This window comes from Sinocyclocheilus grahami, unplaced genomic scaffold (assembly GCF_001515645.1).
Source record: "Sinocyclocheilus grahami isolate Dianchi unplaced genomic scaffold, SAMN03320097.WGS_v1.1 scaffold254.1, whole genome shotgun sequence".
In the NCBI taxonomy this organism is placed as follows: domain Eukaryota; kingdom Metazoa; phylum Chordata; class Actinopteri; order Cypriniformes; family Cyprinidae; genus Sinocyclocheilus; species Sinocyclocheilus grahami.
Genome location: NW_015505433.1, coordinates 763313 through 780398, shown reverse-complemented (window position 1 = coordinate 780398; position 17086 = coordinate 763313). Strand labels below are relative to the sequence as shown.

Genomic DNA, 17086 nt, shown 5'->3' with positions numbered 1-17086 from the left:
CCCCCATAACTTCAAAGCTATGAACAAACAACATGAATTAAAGTAAATATTATCAAAATATGCTCTACCATTAAGCTATACGATCACTGTGTGAGTAGACTAGCATGTGAACGATCAATCCAGCTACAACAAATATTAACCATATTTTCCTTGTTTAAAAGTCTCTAGAAAATGTTCTGAACTGGGAAATACCGTTTGTTTGAGGTATTTTTACTACTATTTGGTCACTGGTATGTAATTACATTTACTTTTAGTTACTATTCATCACGTTAAGCACAGTCCATTTTCTCTACAAATTATTAAAAATAATGTCACACTTCAAGCTTATGCATATTAGCAATAAATTATGGTACTTGAGGCTATAATTGCATATTTAGATTCGAGGGTAATAATTAAAAAAACTGAGCACTGAAAAAACATCTGTTGCCCAATCATCTAAATATTGGTTGTTGTGTGATTCTTGAAATTTCTTTTTTTTTTCAAACAAACAAACCAAAAAGTTAATAAATCAAAATTTTTACTTAAAATTGCTAAATAATTTTTTTACTTGAAACTGTCACTAATGGCAGGTCTCTGAAAATAGCTTTGTGGAGGAGGCTAGCCACAAAAATTCCTCCCAGCCACAAGTCGTCTCCCATCCCCCTTGACTTCCCATTTGCTTAACTATAAAAGAGCAGTGAATACTCAATCATTCAAGAGGTGTTTTAAATGACAAATTCATTGTGTGGCAAGTGTTAAATGACAGCTAAAAATCTTTACACCTGATGCCGTCAAATTAGAAACCTCTGTCAAGACATAGATGCAGACAATGGGAGAACATGGTAAAAAAAATAAGGGCTTGACTCATTTCAAAAGAAAGTGACTCATATTTAATTAAAGATTACAAGACAAAGGTTTTTTTGGGGGGGGGGATACCACTCAAAAATGAATCATGCAAAACCAGAAATGTTTCAAAAAATTATACAGGGTCATGTTAAAATGATGAAAGTGTCAAATTGTTAAACAACAATACATTAAGAACGATAGACTGATAGATCAACATTTTATTTTCTCTGATATTTAGTTTCATAAATTCCTCCCAGCCACAAGTCGTCTCCCATCCCCCTTGACTTCCCATTTGCTTAACTATAAAAGAGCAGTGAATACTCAATCATTCAAGAGGTGTTTTAAATGACAAATTCATTGTGTGGCAAGTGTTAAATGACCGCTGAAAATCTTTACACCTGATGCCGTCAAATTAGAAACCTCTGTCAAGACATAGATGCAGACAATGGGAGAACATGGTAAAAAAAATAAGGGCTTGACTCATTTCAAAAGAAAGTGACTCATATTTAATTAAAGATTACAAGACAAAGGTTTTTTTTGGGGGGGGGATACCACTCAAAAATGAATCATGCAAAACCAGAAATGTTTCAAAAAATTATACAGGGTCATGTTAAAATGATGAAAGTGTCAAATTGTTAAACAACAATACATTAAGAACGATAGACTGATAGATCAACATTTTATTTTCTCTGATATTTAGTTTCATAACACTGAAGTTCAATTGTTAGGCATTGTGTTTTGACATTTGAAAACAATACTAAAATATGCCTTTTAAATAAGCATTCAGTGTTGCAAAATTTAAGTTTAAGAATTTAAGAAACTTTAAGTTTACACAGATGTAGAGGAATTACCCTATAAGGACATAACTGACAAACTACTGGCTTCAACCTGTGAATCACAAAAATTACTATCACATTGTCTGGCAGTTAAGAGATCAATATCAATATTCATGCTATGATTCTGATGGAGAGCTGTGAATATGAAGACTAAATAACTTTTCCCAAATGTACCCAAAAACGTACCCAAATGTTTGGACACAAGTGGTCATTGTTTGTTGAAAAATCAGAAAGTGACTAAAGGTTATTAATCAAAATTATATGCATTAACAATAAGGAGGTTTGTAAAAGATGCCAGAGAGACTGAGAATGAGGTGTATCAGTCAAACATATCAAGAGAGCTCTGTGTTACGCAGGCCTTTATGGGAGAGTGGCACAAAGGAAACAGTTACTCAAAAGGAAAGCATGTCTGGACTCTAGAGTCTGCCAAAAATCATATTAATGACCAATTGTGGTGTGGGAAGTGATTTTGTGGCCAGATGAGAGAAGTGGTGATATGTGACAGAAACTTAACACTGACTTAAAAAAAAGAAACGAGCAGCAGCCACATATAATTAAAATGCACAGAAAAATACTGCGAAAGGGCCTGTTTTTGCCTGCTTAAAATCTGTGAGAATTTTTTTTTTTGGTGTGACATTGTGACCCCTTTATACTTTTGATCACCCCAATTCAGGATGTAGTTCTACAAAAGCATCTCATCAAAGAGCTGAAAAGATGTGGTGGTCTTGGTACCCCTTTGAGCCCCCCCAAGTATCCCTTTTCCCATTACAGCTCTGCCAAATGCTCAGGTCCCATTGACTGGGTGGTAAAGGGGGTGGGAGAGTGTTGTGTGGGGTAAGGAGAGATTGTCTGTGAGCAATTCCATGCAAATGTCAACCTCACCATGAAAAAATAAAGTTTTTACCAAAAGAACAAAAGCACTATTTAATTTGTGCATTTAGGTCTGTATTTTACTGCATTAGCATGCTATAATAGAAATTGGAAGGAAATCGCTGTTTATCCACCACATTTTCATCTAGCCGGATGAACCACCAGATTTCATGTTTTTAAATGAGAGCTCAAAGGCTTATTTTTTAAATTAATGTCAACAGTAAGCATTTTGTAGAAAGATGGAGGTCTGTCTGAAAAATAAATAAAATCTTTGTGTCTAATCAGCGATGATTTTTGGATTTTTAAGGGCTATACTTATGACATCAGGTCGCTTCAGTGCTGTGTCATGTCCGTAACGGTTTTAAGATTAAATTTATATCATATAGTAATTATTAATGCAATTAACTTGAAACTTAATGTACAAAGCCATCTTATGTCCATTTTAATGATAAACAACTCATCTTCATTCTTTGCTCTTATCAATCATAATAACGTGTTACGGACGCTTCATATTAAATCATATGCATACCGGCGCGCATGTTTACCACATTGCTGAGGACTGATACTGTGTCTAGTCTACTGCTGTGATCCGTTTTAGGCTTACCGTATCATAACATTTTAGAAATGTATTTATTCTAATAACATTTTGCATTCTGAATGAGAACATAGCAAAGATTTAGCCAAAAGACTGCATTTGTTGTCCGGGACAGAAATAGGCACAGGTGGACTGTAGGACAAATTGCCAAAACTATTATTATTATTATTTTTAATTTTAATGTTTTCTATTTTTATTTTTGAATTCTCTTGCTTGGGTTGTGCATTGTAAATCACAGAAAGTCTACAGAATAAACTATGTTGTCTCCCAAAAACATTTTTTTGTCACGTCCGTAACTCATGTGTATTTCCTTCATCTAAAACATAAAACGTGTTTATAGACGGACACTTTTCTGATGTCTGGACTCTATTTGCAGGGATTTAGAAAAATATATAGAGATGGTTCAATATATCGGTAACGAATAGCCTACATTCTATGAGAATTTATATTTCAGGTTTTGACTGCAAATGTCACGTCCATAATGCTGGAATTGTGTGTTTGTGTCTATTGTTGGAGACTGCGGCGGGACAGTTTGACTTCAAGCTGCAGTTTTAGGTTTCTCCTGCAGAGGTCTGTATATGCCTCCCTATGAAACTATTGACTCGAATCAATATGCCAAAGCACAGAAGCATCACATTCTCATTGCCTAGAACTGGCCGTAAACAGTGAGCTTGGGGATGGCAGTTTGAGATACAGACAGTGACAGATTGAATCATTTTAACTTCTAAAACACACGTTTTTATGTACAGATTAGATGACGGCAAGGTTAATTCAAAAGAGGGGGAAGGAGAATGAATGCTATCTATCTATCTATCTATCTATCTATCTATCTATCTATCTATCTATCTATCTATCAGACTGTATTGCCTTCAAAACATTCAACCTTTAATCTTTAAAACCATTTTAAACTGAAAACGTTCAAACGTTCAAACTTCAAGCTTTTAAAACGTTTTCAAACTTTCTGGTCTGGCTTTCTCAAGCCAACTTCAAAGTTACTCTTGAAAAACTTTTTTATCTATTTTTTTTTTTTTTGCAATTACATTTGGTAACACTATTGCACAGGCAAAAATGCTCCACCTTGAATTGAAAGCTTCGAAGATATGGCTGTAATGTTTTCACTGTACTTTCTCTTAATGAAGATATGACCATTTTCTTGATTCAGCCTCCTTCAAGTATACAAACTTTCTGAATGTTCATATAACAAAAGCTTGTATCCCGGGTGGTCCGTTTTCAGACTAAATGCACTCTTGGCAAAATAATCAGTAGCCAAGCCAAACAGACCACATGAAAATAAAAGCAAGCTACCTTATTCATTTAAAGACCAAGCAAATTTGATGTGATTCTGGATTACAGTGCATGTAATACCATCTAACCTCAGCTGCTACATTTGCTGCAGTAAGTACTATGAAATGAATGTGTTTGAACTGATGTTCCAAACTATGCACTTGAGTTTGAGCACCTGGCAAATTTAATATTTAAATCACCAAAGGATAACACAATTCAAGTAAACCTGAAACAACAAAAGAGATTTGCTACAAAGACATTGTTAATTTATAAGAAGTTACATATTTTAATTGAGAAATGCAGAAAATATTAAAGGCAGCAAGATTTTGATTTGGACTGACAAACATCTCTATCCTCGGTCTTCTAGACTAGAGTTCCTGGCAAGACCAGTTTCTCTGTCTTTCTGGAAAACAAAACTGTGGGGAAGAACTGGTCTCATCTCATAATCCTCACCAAAACGTCTCATTTGGCATCCACAATAGCTTCAGGACACACTGTTCTCTTATATTGTAATTAATATTTTTTACTATACTATACGATACTAGCAGCTTATGTGCTAAACAATAAATCTAAAGCAATTAAAAAGTAACATTATAAAGAAAAAAATAAGACTACATCTTACAATAATACCTTTTAAAATAATAAATAAAGAGAATTCCGTTAGCATGATTTTGTATCTAGCAAATTCTTAATTCTGGCCAATAATACTGTTTAATTTAATATAACTTGATACTTTCTGATATTCAAAAGTACACAGTCAGTAAGTTTTTTTTATACATATTATCAGCTAAGATGCATTAAACTGATCAAAAGTGGCAGTGAAGGCATAACGTTAAAAAGAATTCTGAAAAAAATATATCTCAGTTTTCACAAAAAATATTAAGCAGGATAACAGTGATAATAAGAAATATTTCCTGAGCACCAAGTCCTGAGTAATGAGAAATGAATTACATTTTAAAATATATTAAAATAGAAAACTTATTTTAAAATGTAATATTTCACAATATTACTGTCTTAGTGAGTGAGCATAAGAGACTTCTTTCAGAAACATGAAAAATCTTAGTGACCTCAAACTGTTGAACAGTAGTGTAAACACACTGTCAAATATGTTAAATGTTGTATGTATTGCACACTACTGAAAATATAGATCAATGAAATCTGACTAAGCAAAACTACCGAGATCCAGAACATGTATCAGATACTGTGTTTCTTTTATTTCCCTCTTATATCTTATATCTGTTTCTCTCATCAACCCATATACATACACAAATACTTTGGTGTCTCTTTAACTTCATCCTTCATTCTTAGAGAGAAGATGGACAGAATGAGGCCAGAGACAATGAGGGGTCGAACTGAGCCTGCAATAAAGGAAGCCTTTCAAAATCTACATATGACAGCACAAAGGTGAACATTCATGTCCTTTGACTGTATAACAGACACGCAGAACATCTGAAAAGCACCCAATCAGCTTTAAAGGCATCAACTCCATGTGTCAGATGCCATTTAGGTATGGATTAACAATAACAAGCCATTCAGCTATCCCAGACTTTCTCTTCCCCTCGCTTACTCGGGTAGTGGGGGGGGGGGGGGGAGGATATTGAGCCTTTCCCCCGTAAAAATGGGTCAGCTCTCTGTAAGCAGTCTGTCTCAGAGAGGACCAAAAAGCACCGTAGTTGGGCGGACAGCACACCGCACTACAGACTCAGACTGCGAGCCAGCTATCAGACCATCCTGCCTCACAATTGAGCCCCTTCTGAGTCCAGGACTTTAAAGAGATGTGTGGAAAGTACTGAGGCCCACCGCACAGCAGCCGCAGACTTAATCTCAGTGCAGTTCACCTGTAATTACACATAAGGCCAGGACACTGCTATGGGTTGTGAAGCATCAGGATCACAGTAATCAGAGTATCAACAATCAATATCGGGGTGGTTTGGCTCTGAACTGAATACCCTTCATGCAGGACAGTGACACAACTAAGGGCATCTAGTTTTTAGGGTGCAACCGAACTCGACTGTCAAGTGATCGCCCAGCATTTTCATGCATGGAAAACAGAAGAACTGTTTGTTTCTCATGGGAAAATAAATAAATAATATTATTATTTATAATAAAACTTAACCATAAAAATGTAAGCTTTCATTGTAATAATTGCTGCAATGTTTTAAGATGCAATTATACTTTTCATAATTCATAATTATGCTTTGTGGAAACACATTATCTTCTTACAACACTTAACTTAAGCATACTTTAAAAAAAAGGGTACCTTTTACAGAAATAATTAATTTTAAAAGAACATATTTAAATATGAACTGAATGATTTCAAACACTTCGTTTCATGTTAAATGCATTTAAATAAAAATGTATTATAGTTTAAATATTAAATGCAGTTGGCTGAACTTTTGAGTGATTTTTTGACCCACTTAAGCAGGACTTAAGTACATCTTTATGTCTTATATACAATCTGGTTCTAGTAGCAAATAATCTGGTTCAAGTAGCTTGTACTGCCAAGCATTTATAAAATATACTTTAATGTCATTTTATACTGAACATTGTATGTCATGTTTTTAAATATATTTGCATTACACATTTGTATTGAAGTTGCAGCTTAATATTTAGCAATTTTTTAAGTACATTTAAAATATATTACACGTTATATCGAATAACATAATACAGTTAAACTTATAATCAAGCACTTTAGTATGTTAGTCAGCGCATCAAAATAAGTGTACAACAAATGCACAACAAAAGATTATTAAATTTTTTTTAATGTACATTAATGTAAAACAATTAATTTGATGTGTGTTAAGAAGCATGAAGAGTGTCTCTTTAAGTACACTTAAGTGGCCTTTTATTGCATAAATATTACATTACGCAAGTACAGGTTTTTTTAATATATTTTTAAGATTTGATGTACACAAGTACACATTCAACGCAATTAAGTTTCTTTTTCACAAGGACGAAGTTATAATCCTGAAATGAATAGTCATTCTAGGTTTGTCAACTGACCATAAATGTCTGAATTGTTGACCAAAGCAGTGTAAGAACATGTCAAGGAACAAACTAGAGAACCAAACCCGTCCACAGAGTCCAAGCTGGCAGGTGTTGGCATCTGCACATTACAAACATCATAACACTGTTAAATCGTGTATATGCAAAGGTTTATGAAAAACATGAAGGCACTCTATTGAGCTACAAAACAGAATTTTTATAAATATCTATACATTATTTGTGAAAAGCTAACCTTACAAGCTGATTACTTGGCTTTTGGTTGCATTCACATTCCATGTTTTCTTGCATAAGCAAATCAAATCCCCTCATATGAGCTTGCAGGAAGTTTCTGCGCTTACAAAGGATTGTTTTACCTTAATGCTGCAAGAGCATTTCAGTCCAGCCAAATAAGGAAGTCCTCAATTGTCCATATCTCTCTGCAAGGAACCTTGGACATAAAAGCCTCAGACATTTCAAAAGAGTGACCTAGTATTTGGGGGGGTTGGGGTAGGGACGGGAAACACATTCTCTGCAGCTTGAATTAAAAAAAAAAACACCTTACAGGAAGTAAAGCATACAATACAAAACATTAAGAAAAAAAAACACAGTGGCCCCAAGTATTTGGACACTTAAGTCACATTTAAATTGTTTGAATGCTATTAAACTATTAGACTGCAAAATATCAAACCAAGTGGCATCTGCAAACAAATGAAGCAAAACGTCTTGCAAGCGATTTTTTAAATTATTATTTTAACCAACTGATCACAAGTTAAAATAAAAATATTATACAAAACAATATATGCAATATATTAATAACTCAGAAATAACATAGTAATAAATCTAAAAAGTTAAAATCTACTTTGCAAAGCATAACGTTCTGTTTGTATTTGTGGTACTGGGCCAGGAGGTCAATCAAAGACATTTAGATCCTCTTTTAGGTAAACATCTTTTTGTCTTATCTTTTTTAAAAATATATATATATATTATAACATATCAATAATATGTTAACAATTTCAAATACATGAACAGGCTTGGATTAAGTATAAATACGAAAATAAGTCAAAGATGCAAATACTGCAGGTGTCCTAACAAACGAGAAGACGTACTGTTGAGCTGAACAAAGGGCAGCATGACATGAGGCGTTTCTAGAGTTCAGCCATAGCGATCCTATCATTCTAATTCCTCACATTTAGACCTGCAGAAAGGCAGTGGAGGAGAAAAAGATTTTCCCTAAATTCTCCCTAAAGCTCTTGAGGTGTGACAGCTAGAAAAAGTGGGTGCTTGAATACTAATGGGATTTCTCTCACTCTCAGATGATTGCTGGGCACTGAAGCGAACTTCTGTGATCCATTCTAAGTGTTGCTGGCCTCACTGGAATTGTTTCCAGAGAGAATACAAGGCCTCAAGCTCAAAGACACACCTGCGACTTGGTACTTCAAACTAAAACCTAGTACTACAAAAATGTTATTTGCAACAACTGACTTAGTACTTTGAAGCTAAGCTGGCCACACGGTGTACAATCCCCAAAGGTTAAAACATTTAACAGATGCCTCGCTGAGAGGCACAGCAAACAGTACATAAACGTCTCTTAATGTATCAAATTTTACAACACTACCTGTACGTCAATTAATTGAAAATATAAAAATTACACAACTATACAGCAAATTACTGTAATTAACGAATTAGTTTCTCACACTAATTGTAACGCTATCAAATGTGACCCTGGACCACAAAACCAGTCATAAGGGTCAATTTTCTGAGCACATTCGCAGACTTATAAGTGCATTACCGCCACCTATCTCTCAAATGGACCATTGACACTCCTAATTGAGATTGTAGATAGAGTGTCAATGGTCCACTTGAGAGATAGGTGGTGGTAATGCACTTATAAGTCTGCGTCGGTATATTTTTAGCAATAGCCAAAAAAACTTTGAATGCGTCAAAATTATCCATTTTTATTTAATGCCAAAAATTATTAGGATATTAAGTAAAGATCATGTTCCATGAAGATATTTTGTAAATTTCCTACCGTAAATATATCAAAACTTAATTTTTGATTAGTAATATGCATTTCTAAGAACTTCATTTGGACAACTTTAAAGGCAATTTTCTCAGTATTATGATTTTTTTGCACTGTCAGATTCCAGATTTTCTAATAGTTGTATCTATAACAAACCATACATCAACGGAAAGCTTATTTATCAGCTTTCAGCTAATGTATAAATCTTAATTTAAAAAAATTGACCCTTATGACTGGTTTTGTGGTCCAGGGTCACATTTGATAGCTTTGTGTGAGAAACAGTAATTCGTTAATTACAGTAATTTGTTGTATAGTTGTGTAATTTTAATATGTACAATTAATTGCTGTACAGTTAGTGTTGTAAAATTTGATACATTAAGAGAACAACCTCGAAACAACAAACAGAACTACCAAATTTTGCTAAAGTTTGATTGCATCATATAATAATTGCTGTTAATAGTGTTCATCGTCTAATTGATTACGTCTTTAATTGATTTTTCCATACATTTCTCATATGTACATTAACTGACAGTCACCACTGATAAGCTACCACTAAATATTGTAGAAACTTAATTTGCTGTAAAGTTGCTTTGCAACGATTTGTATCGTGAAAAGCGCTGTACAAATAAACTTGAATTGAATTGAATTGAAAGTGTATAAGGTTGACAAAGGATGATCAAACTGTATTCTTATGCTTCATGGTTTAAAAAAAAGATGACAAAATTAAATTCAATTTGTCCCTTAGAATGCAGTTAGAAGATAGGGCTGGGTAGTCAGCAAAATTGTTTATGCATTACTCTACATCAATCATGCTTCTCAGTATAAACCTATATAAAGGGTTGAGAAACATAAATTGAATGAGCTGAATAATTGAAACAGTAAAAGAAACCTTCCTAAAGTTTGAATGGAATCAAAGCAAACAAGTGGAGGACCAGATATAATGACCACAGACCACACTTTTACCCACTTAAACTCACATACAACATGAAATACTGCACACAGGCACACAAAAGACCATCAACATTAAAGGCACAGCCCCAGCTCTCATAGAAACCAGCATGGTTAGATTGGACAACATGTACTATGAGTGCTTCTGCATGCTCAGCCTATCTACAGTCAATGGCGGTGTACGTTCCTGCAGTGCATCCAAGCAGAAGCAATGCAGCAAATACAGGGCATTCCAGCAGCATGCACCTCACCACAGCCAAAAACTTACTGCACGACTACTGAATACTCTTGAATAAGAAAAATAAAATAGTTCCTTGTATTCTGGTGATTCACTCAGCAACACATGTGATGGATATAGGAGGGAATGGCAACTCAACACTGAGATCACAAATGCTTTGTCACATTATTATTTTGAAAATGTAACAGAACATAAAATACAGTATATGCTACAAGGAACTGACCTATTATGAATCTGTGCCATATTACAATATGTTGTCTTATAAAATAACACTTCCCTCATGGCATTATGACCCCCCCAAAAGAAACTGTCAATAAACCTTCAGCTGTTTATTGGTATGAGTGAACAGACATTGACATCAAGGTCACTTCACTTGTATAAGAAACAGTTAATTATGATGTAGTATCATAATATCAGTCCTTGTGGTGAAGAAAAGCACATATTAAGAACTAGGTTACCCAGGAGTGGGAAGAAGAATGCATTAAATGCAAAGGACAAAAGACAAAAAAAAAAATCAGAACACTCTTAAAAAAATAAATAAATTCATCCACATCAATATGCCTTTACAATTTTAGCTGTAGAATGCAAAAAGTGCTTTCAACTATTTATTTTAAAGACAGTCATGTTTACCGTAATTCAGGGCTCTTACTCCTACAGTACATCTGAACTATTCTTAGTAACATCAAAACAACAATCAGTACTGAATGTACATGATCATAAGGAAATTGGGCATTTTTCAGATCATTATTATAAATGCAACAACCAGATTCTAGACAATCGTAATGTGCTGCCTCATAGCATAGTGTTAATATTTGATTTGATCTCTTAGCAAAGTGTGCACTGTTATTACCTCAGCCTATGTCTGTAAGGACATACAGTATATGAAAGTGGGGAAATTACAAATATTCAGATTCAGAGATTTCAAATCTGTGTAGGGGCATGAAATTATATATACAATGTACTATATAAACCCCACACACTCCAATATAATGTGCAAAATAATGTAATGTAATGTAAAATGTTTTTTTTTCGCCAAATACAATTTTCATGACTTCTCCAATTGTTTGTGACTACTTGAAAATGATTTCAGAGACTGCATTCACAACATGCCATTTCTATAACTAGAAAATATTATATGCAATAAAGATATTTCCATGACTTCAGGTTTCAAAATCTATTTTAAAAATCCTGATCACCGCGGGAACCTTAACAGAGAAAAAGGACGGGGCTTAAAAAAATAACACATATTAGCTTGGTGAAGAACAAAATGATGCTGACAGCTTTAGCTTAGTTATTCCAGCATTAAACTACTTACATAAACATACCAGTGTTAAATCACATACCTTCACTCAAAGACAAACAAACTGAGTTCACATTGACTATAAGAGTGAATCTTGAGGAAAGGCATCTTTATATAGCTAGTTAACACTTGCAAACCCAACAACTGAAGCTGAAAGGTAATTAGGCTCTTAGCAGAGTACAGGGGAGCATCTATGTCTCATAACATCTCCACTAGAGCCTTAAAGGGTTAGTTCACCCAAAAATGAAATTAGCCCATAAATTACTCACCCTCAAGTCATCCTAGGTGTATATGACTTTCTTCTTTCAGACGAATCCAGTCGGAGTTATATTAAAAATTGTCTTTGATCTTTCAAGCTGTTTAATGCCACTCAGCGGGTGTTGCATGCATCAGTCCAAAAGAAGTTAAATAAAAAACGCCCATCCATTAAAAAAAGTGTCTCACACGGCTCCGGGGGGTGAACAAAGGTCTCCTGTAGCGAATCGATGCGTTTTTGTAAGAAAAATATCCATATTCAAAACTAGCGTCCGACCGATATATCGTTTTGCCGATATGAGCCTGTCACCGATATATCGGTATCGGCGAATATGCCGCCGATATGCCGCTGATATGAAAAAAATTTTTTACAGCACATATAATGCATATAAAATGCTTGAAATGCTGTAATTACTTAGTTTGTCCAGCAGAGCGCCCTCCATTGTTTACTACTGGCGGCCTGGATGAAACGCTTTAAAGCTTAAGTCAATGGAAAACCATTGAAACTTTGAACGGCCATATCTCCGTAACGGCGTGGCGAATCCGCACCAAATTCGGGGGATCTCTTCAGCTCAAGGAACCCTCTCGAACGCAAATCGAGTGTACGTCTCGAGGCCCTCTTTCGAATGAGACCACCCCCGCATGGATAGACCCGGGGTTCGGGAGTTACGGGTGGTTTAATTCGCGGTCCAGCAGGCACGTTGTAACATGACCATATAACAGCTTAAAATCTTATCTGATAGAATGAAAAAAATATACAAGACAAACTAAAATATTTTGTTATTTAATGTATATTTGTTGTTTAAATAAAATAATGGCGTTTTTTAAGGATTAAAAATAATCAGATTTTGGAGTTTGACAATACACACATTGCAACCATGCTTGGAACGGCCCACATAAATGAGCAAAAATGCTTTACATGTCTTGAAATAATCATTTCTAAACATTAAACGTTGACTGTCAGTCTTTATTCACCTGTTTCTCGTTGTTTCTCATTAAAATTAATTAAAGTAAATAGTGTAAATGACATCGCTAATGTCATAGAATAGCACATTGTAACGCAGTGTTACAACGTGCCCCATCTGCGCAATTGGAATTTAAAACTGGTCAGTGTCTTCTGCTAGTAATCAAACCAGTAAAAAAATATCTGAACTGATAAATAACAGATTGGAGATTAAAATAATAGCAGATTTGTCTAATTTTAAATGAATAATAAAAACTGAGATACATTTTTTTTACTTAAGCCAGAATTTAAATGTTACTATGGTAAAATAAATATTCAAACCATGTGTGTTACAACTAACACCCCATTACTTTGTGCATCGCACTCATCGCAAGTTTATTGTTAAATTGTTAAATGCCCTTACATATCTCTGTCACCATTATAAGTGTTTGATCACCACATTTGAGTGATCATTGCAAAAAATGTGTTTATGTATATATATATTCTGTTTATGTATATACTGTATTCTATATATAGTACCAGTCAAATGTTTGGACACACGAATGGGAAAGTGTCCAAACTTTTGACTGGTACTGTACTATAATATACACAAAGAATATCAGCCGATATATCGGTATCTGCCTTTTTTTTTACTCCCTAATATCGGTATCGGCTCCAAAAAAACCCATATCGGTCGGGCTCTATTCAAAACGTAATAATCACTTTAATGTAGCTTGCGCCAACAGTTGAACACTGGAAGCAGTTCCGGAGGAATGACGTATGAGGTCAGCTTTGCGCATGCAAATTCGCTTATGGCATCCATTCGCTTTGTTCACCCCCGGAGCTGTGTGAGACACTTTTTTTTATGGATGGGCACTTTTTATTTAACTTCTTTTCGATTGATGCATGCAACACCCACTGAGTGGCATTAAACAGCTTGAAAGATCAAAGACAATTTTTTATATAACTCCGACTGGATTCGTCTGAAAGAAGAAAGTCATATAAACCTAGGATGACTTGAGGGTGAGTAATTTATGGGCTAATGGTGAACTAACCCTTTAAATGCTGCTTTGAACCTCTCACTCCAGTCAGCATTATGATCATGAAGAACCCTCCATCTGTACTGAAGATCAGTGATGGAGAAGACAGGATTAACACGTGCACCAGTGTGTGTATGTGCGTGCGCGCATTCAGGACTAGTTCGTGTGTTCTTCTGTCTGGCTTCATTTAGTCTCTTTCTGCTCTTTACATTGCCAAATAAACTAGATCCAGTCGGAAAACTCCCATGCGCACTAATCTGACTATGTGACGAGAAGGGCTGATTATACACCATCAGGACGGTAACAGACCGCAGACATTGAACACTGTTGGTTAATAAGTGCTCAGTGGAGCAGTCGACATTCTTATGATGTTGCTGTAAATGTCCTACCTTCCTCTCCATGGCTGATGGTTACTGTGGCCGGTTGTTAGCGAAAGGGCAGCGAATGGCAGATGAAGAGGCGGATGTGTGTCCGGCGCGATGGAGATGAAGTTCTTTATAGCTTGAAGCACAAGCACACACACACTCCCTGTTGCTTGGTGCTGGAGTGACTGGACAGAGAGGCAGAGCGGAGTGAAGAAGAGGGGGATGCAGCCAGAGACGGTGAGCGCTGAGGCGCAAGCGCGTTCCCCGCTGCTTCGAATAAAACTCGGGGGTTTAGAGGGAGCGTCATCAAATTACGCTCCGCTCCAGTCAGTCACTAACACGGGCCGTCGGAGTACAGTGGGAACTTTGTCGAACAGGCCTAAAATACTACGCAACTTGAGCGTGAAAAGCCCGCCAAATATCTGCACACGAAGATGAGAGTAAAGAAGAGATGGTGGTAGACAAGTTTACAAAGACCAGCTGTCACACACAAGCAGCCAAGAGCTTCTTCCTCACAATGAGCGCCGTCGATAATGTGATGCTCACCCCAAAAACTAAAGTTCTGTCATTATTTATCGTTATGTATCGTAAGTTCATACAGTGAGCAATCCTTTATGTAACCCTATTGATTGAACTAATTTTTAAGGATGCGTTAGCCTACTTTGTACTTCCCTTGCGTTTTGCCCATGTCCAGTAAGGCTCATCAAACATTCACTGAACAATGATAGTCTTCCAGCACTTCACTCATGTCATTACAACCCTCAGAAGAAACTGTTCATGAACCTTCAGATGTTTCTTGATATTAGTGAATGTTGACGTCAGGGTCACTCCTCTCATAGAAAAAAATGATGACAAGAGTATCACAATATCATTGCTGTTGGGCTCAGAAGAAAACAGAACTAGGCTACATAATCCTGAAGCCTGGGAAGCATAATGTGGATAACTACTGATGTCCCATCATTCTTCATTATTGCACTTAAGTCACATGAACTGCAGAAAATTGTGCTTTCAGAAGTATTTATTGGAGTTGAGACGCAGTTATTTTCACCTTATTTAACAAAGTATGGTAATGAGCACCAACAACCTTCCTGATGCCGATGTCCAACTTCACTCTGACTTACTCCTGACACTTGTATTAGCTGTCTAACAGATGTCAATGTCAAGGTCACTGATTATGTCAAATCTAGTCTCAGAATACATATATTTCTTTCTTCTTCTTTTTTTTGTGTGTGTGTGTGTGTGTGTGTGTGTGTGCGTGCGTGCGCGCGCGCGCGCGCGTTTTCGTGACGAATGAGGACATACATTTGTATAATGACAGGTATTACAAGGAGAAGGTGACTTTTCAGGACATTACCCCATGTCCCCACTTTTCAAAACGCTTATAAATCACACAGAATGGAGTGTATTGAAAATCTGAAATAGCACAAAGTCTCCTGTAAGGGGTAGGTTTAGGGGTAGGGTTGGTGTAGGGCAATAGAATATACGGTCTGTACAGTAGAAAAACCATTACGCCTATGGAGAGTCCTCACTTTTCACAAAAACAAACCTGTGTGTGTGTGTGTGTATGTGTGTGTGTGTGTGTGTGTGTTTTGTTTTTTTGCAATTATGATTTATTTTGAAGCAATATTCTCATTAGTTTTCTATCAGCTGTGACATATAAATCTGCACGTTTCTTTATATTTTATCCAAGGGCATTTAAAAAAAATTTATTAATACTTTCTTTTCAAATTCTTACATTTGATCTATAAATTCAATTACAATAATGTGATTATCTATACGTTATCAAATTAAATCATTTACACTGAAAAATACAACTGCATTAAATAATATTATGAGATTATTTTAAATGTTTTTGAATATACAAACAAGAAATGATGGTGGAAATGATACTTTTCAACGAAATTAAAACTCCAGTAGGTGTCAGTAGTGAGCGTTTAATGAGTGAGTCGTTCATTCAAATGATTCGTTCAAACGGCAGATTCATCAGATGTTTATGATGAAACTTTACCTCAACCGATTTGTTCAAAACACGGAATCAATCAGCAATGAATCGTCTGGTTGCTGTGAAATGCGCCGTGTTTCCGCCTAAAATGTAAGTGCCCTAATATTATTGTATTTGTATGAGGGGCAGTATAGGCCATAATTATTGAAAAGCCTCCCCACACCTGACCCTAACCTTAACCAGTGAAATTGACTGCACTGCGGGATTGGCGCTGAATAGTATGGTAAAGAAAGTGGCAGTTCAGCAGATAAACAGTTATTAAGATTATGCGATATGAGATCATTCCGTAACTCCCCAACCGGACCTCACCGAACAATGGCACCTTTTTAGTTACACCCAGCATCACTACCCCCGATCCTACCCTAAGAATTTCGAGCCCCGGTATGCCCCCGTTGCTTAGAAAAAAGCCATAGAGTAAAATCTTTCCCCTGCACTGTGCCGGGACGGCTGGCGGGAGAGCTCCTGAGTGATTCCCGTTTATATCATGAAGCAGAGTTTCAAACTCCAGTCTGAACACCACTGGCCAAGAGCTTTGGGCTCTGCTCTCACGGAGAATATTTATTTATATAGCATATTTTAT

The 17086-nt window shown here is 35.9% G+C and overlaps 1 protein-coding gene across 1 annotated transcript in view; it reads right to left on the bottom strand.

Moving 5' to 3' along the window:
* LOC107598696 (SWI/SNF-related matrix-associated actin-dependent regulator of chromatin subfamily D member 3-like) overlaps positions 1-15064 on the bottom strand; it is a 39899-nt gene extending 24835 nt beyond the window's left edge. Inside the window, exon 1 of the mRNA XM_016290089.1 lies at positions 14529-15064. Coding sequence (XP_016145575.1) covers positions 14529-14540 — 12 coding nt within the window. The 5' untranslated portion in view covers positions 14541-15064. The remainder of the gene's footprint in view (positions 1-14528) is intronic.
* Positions 15065-17086: the final 2022 nt, after the last annotated feature.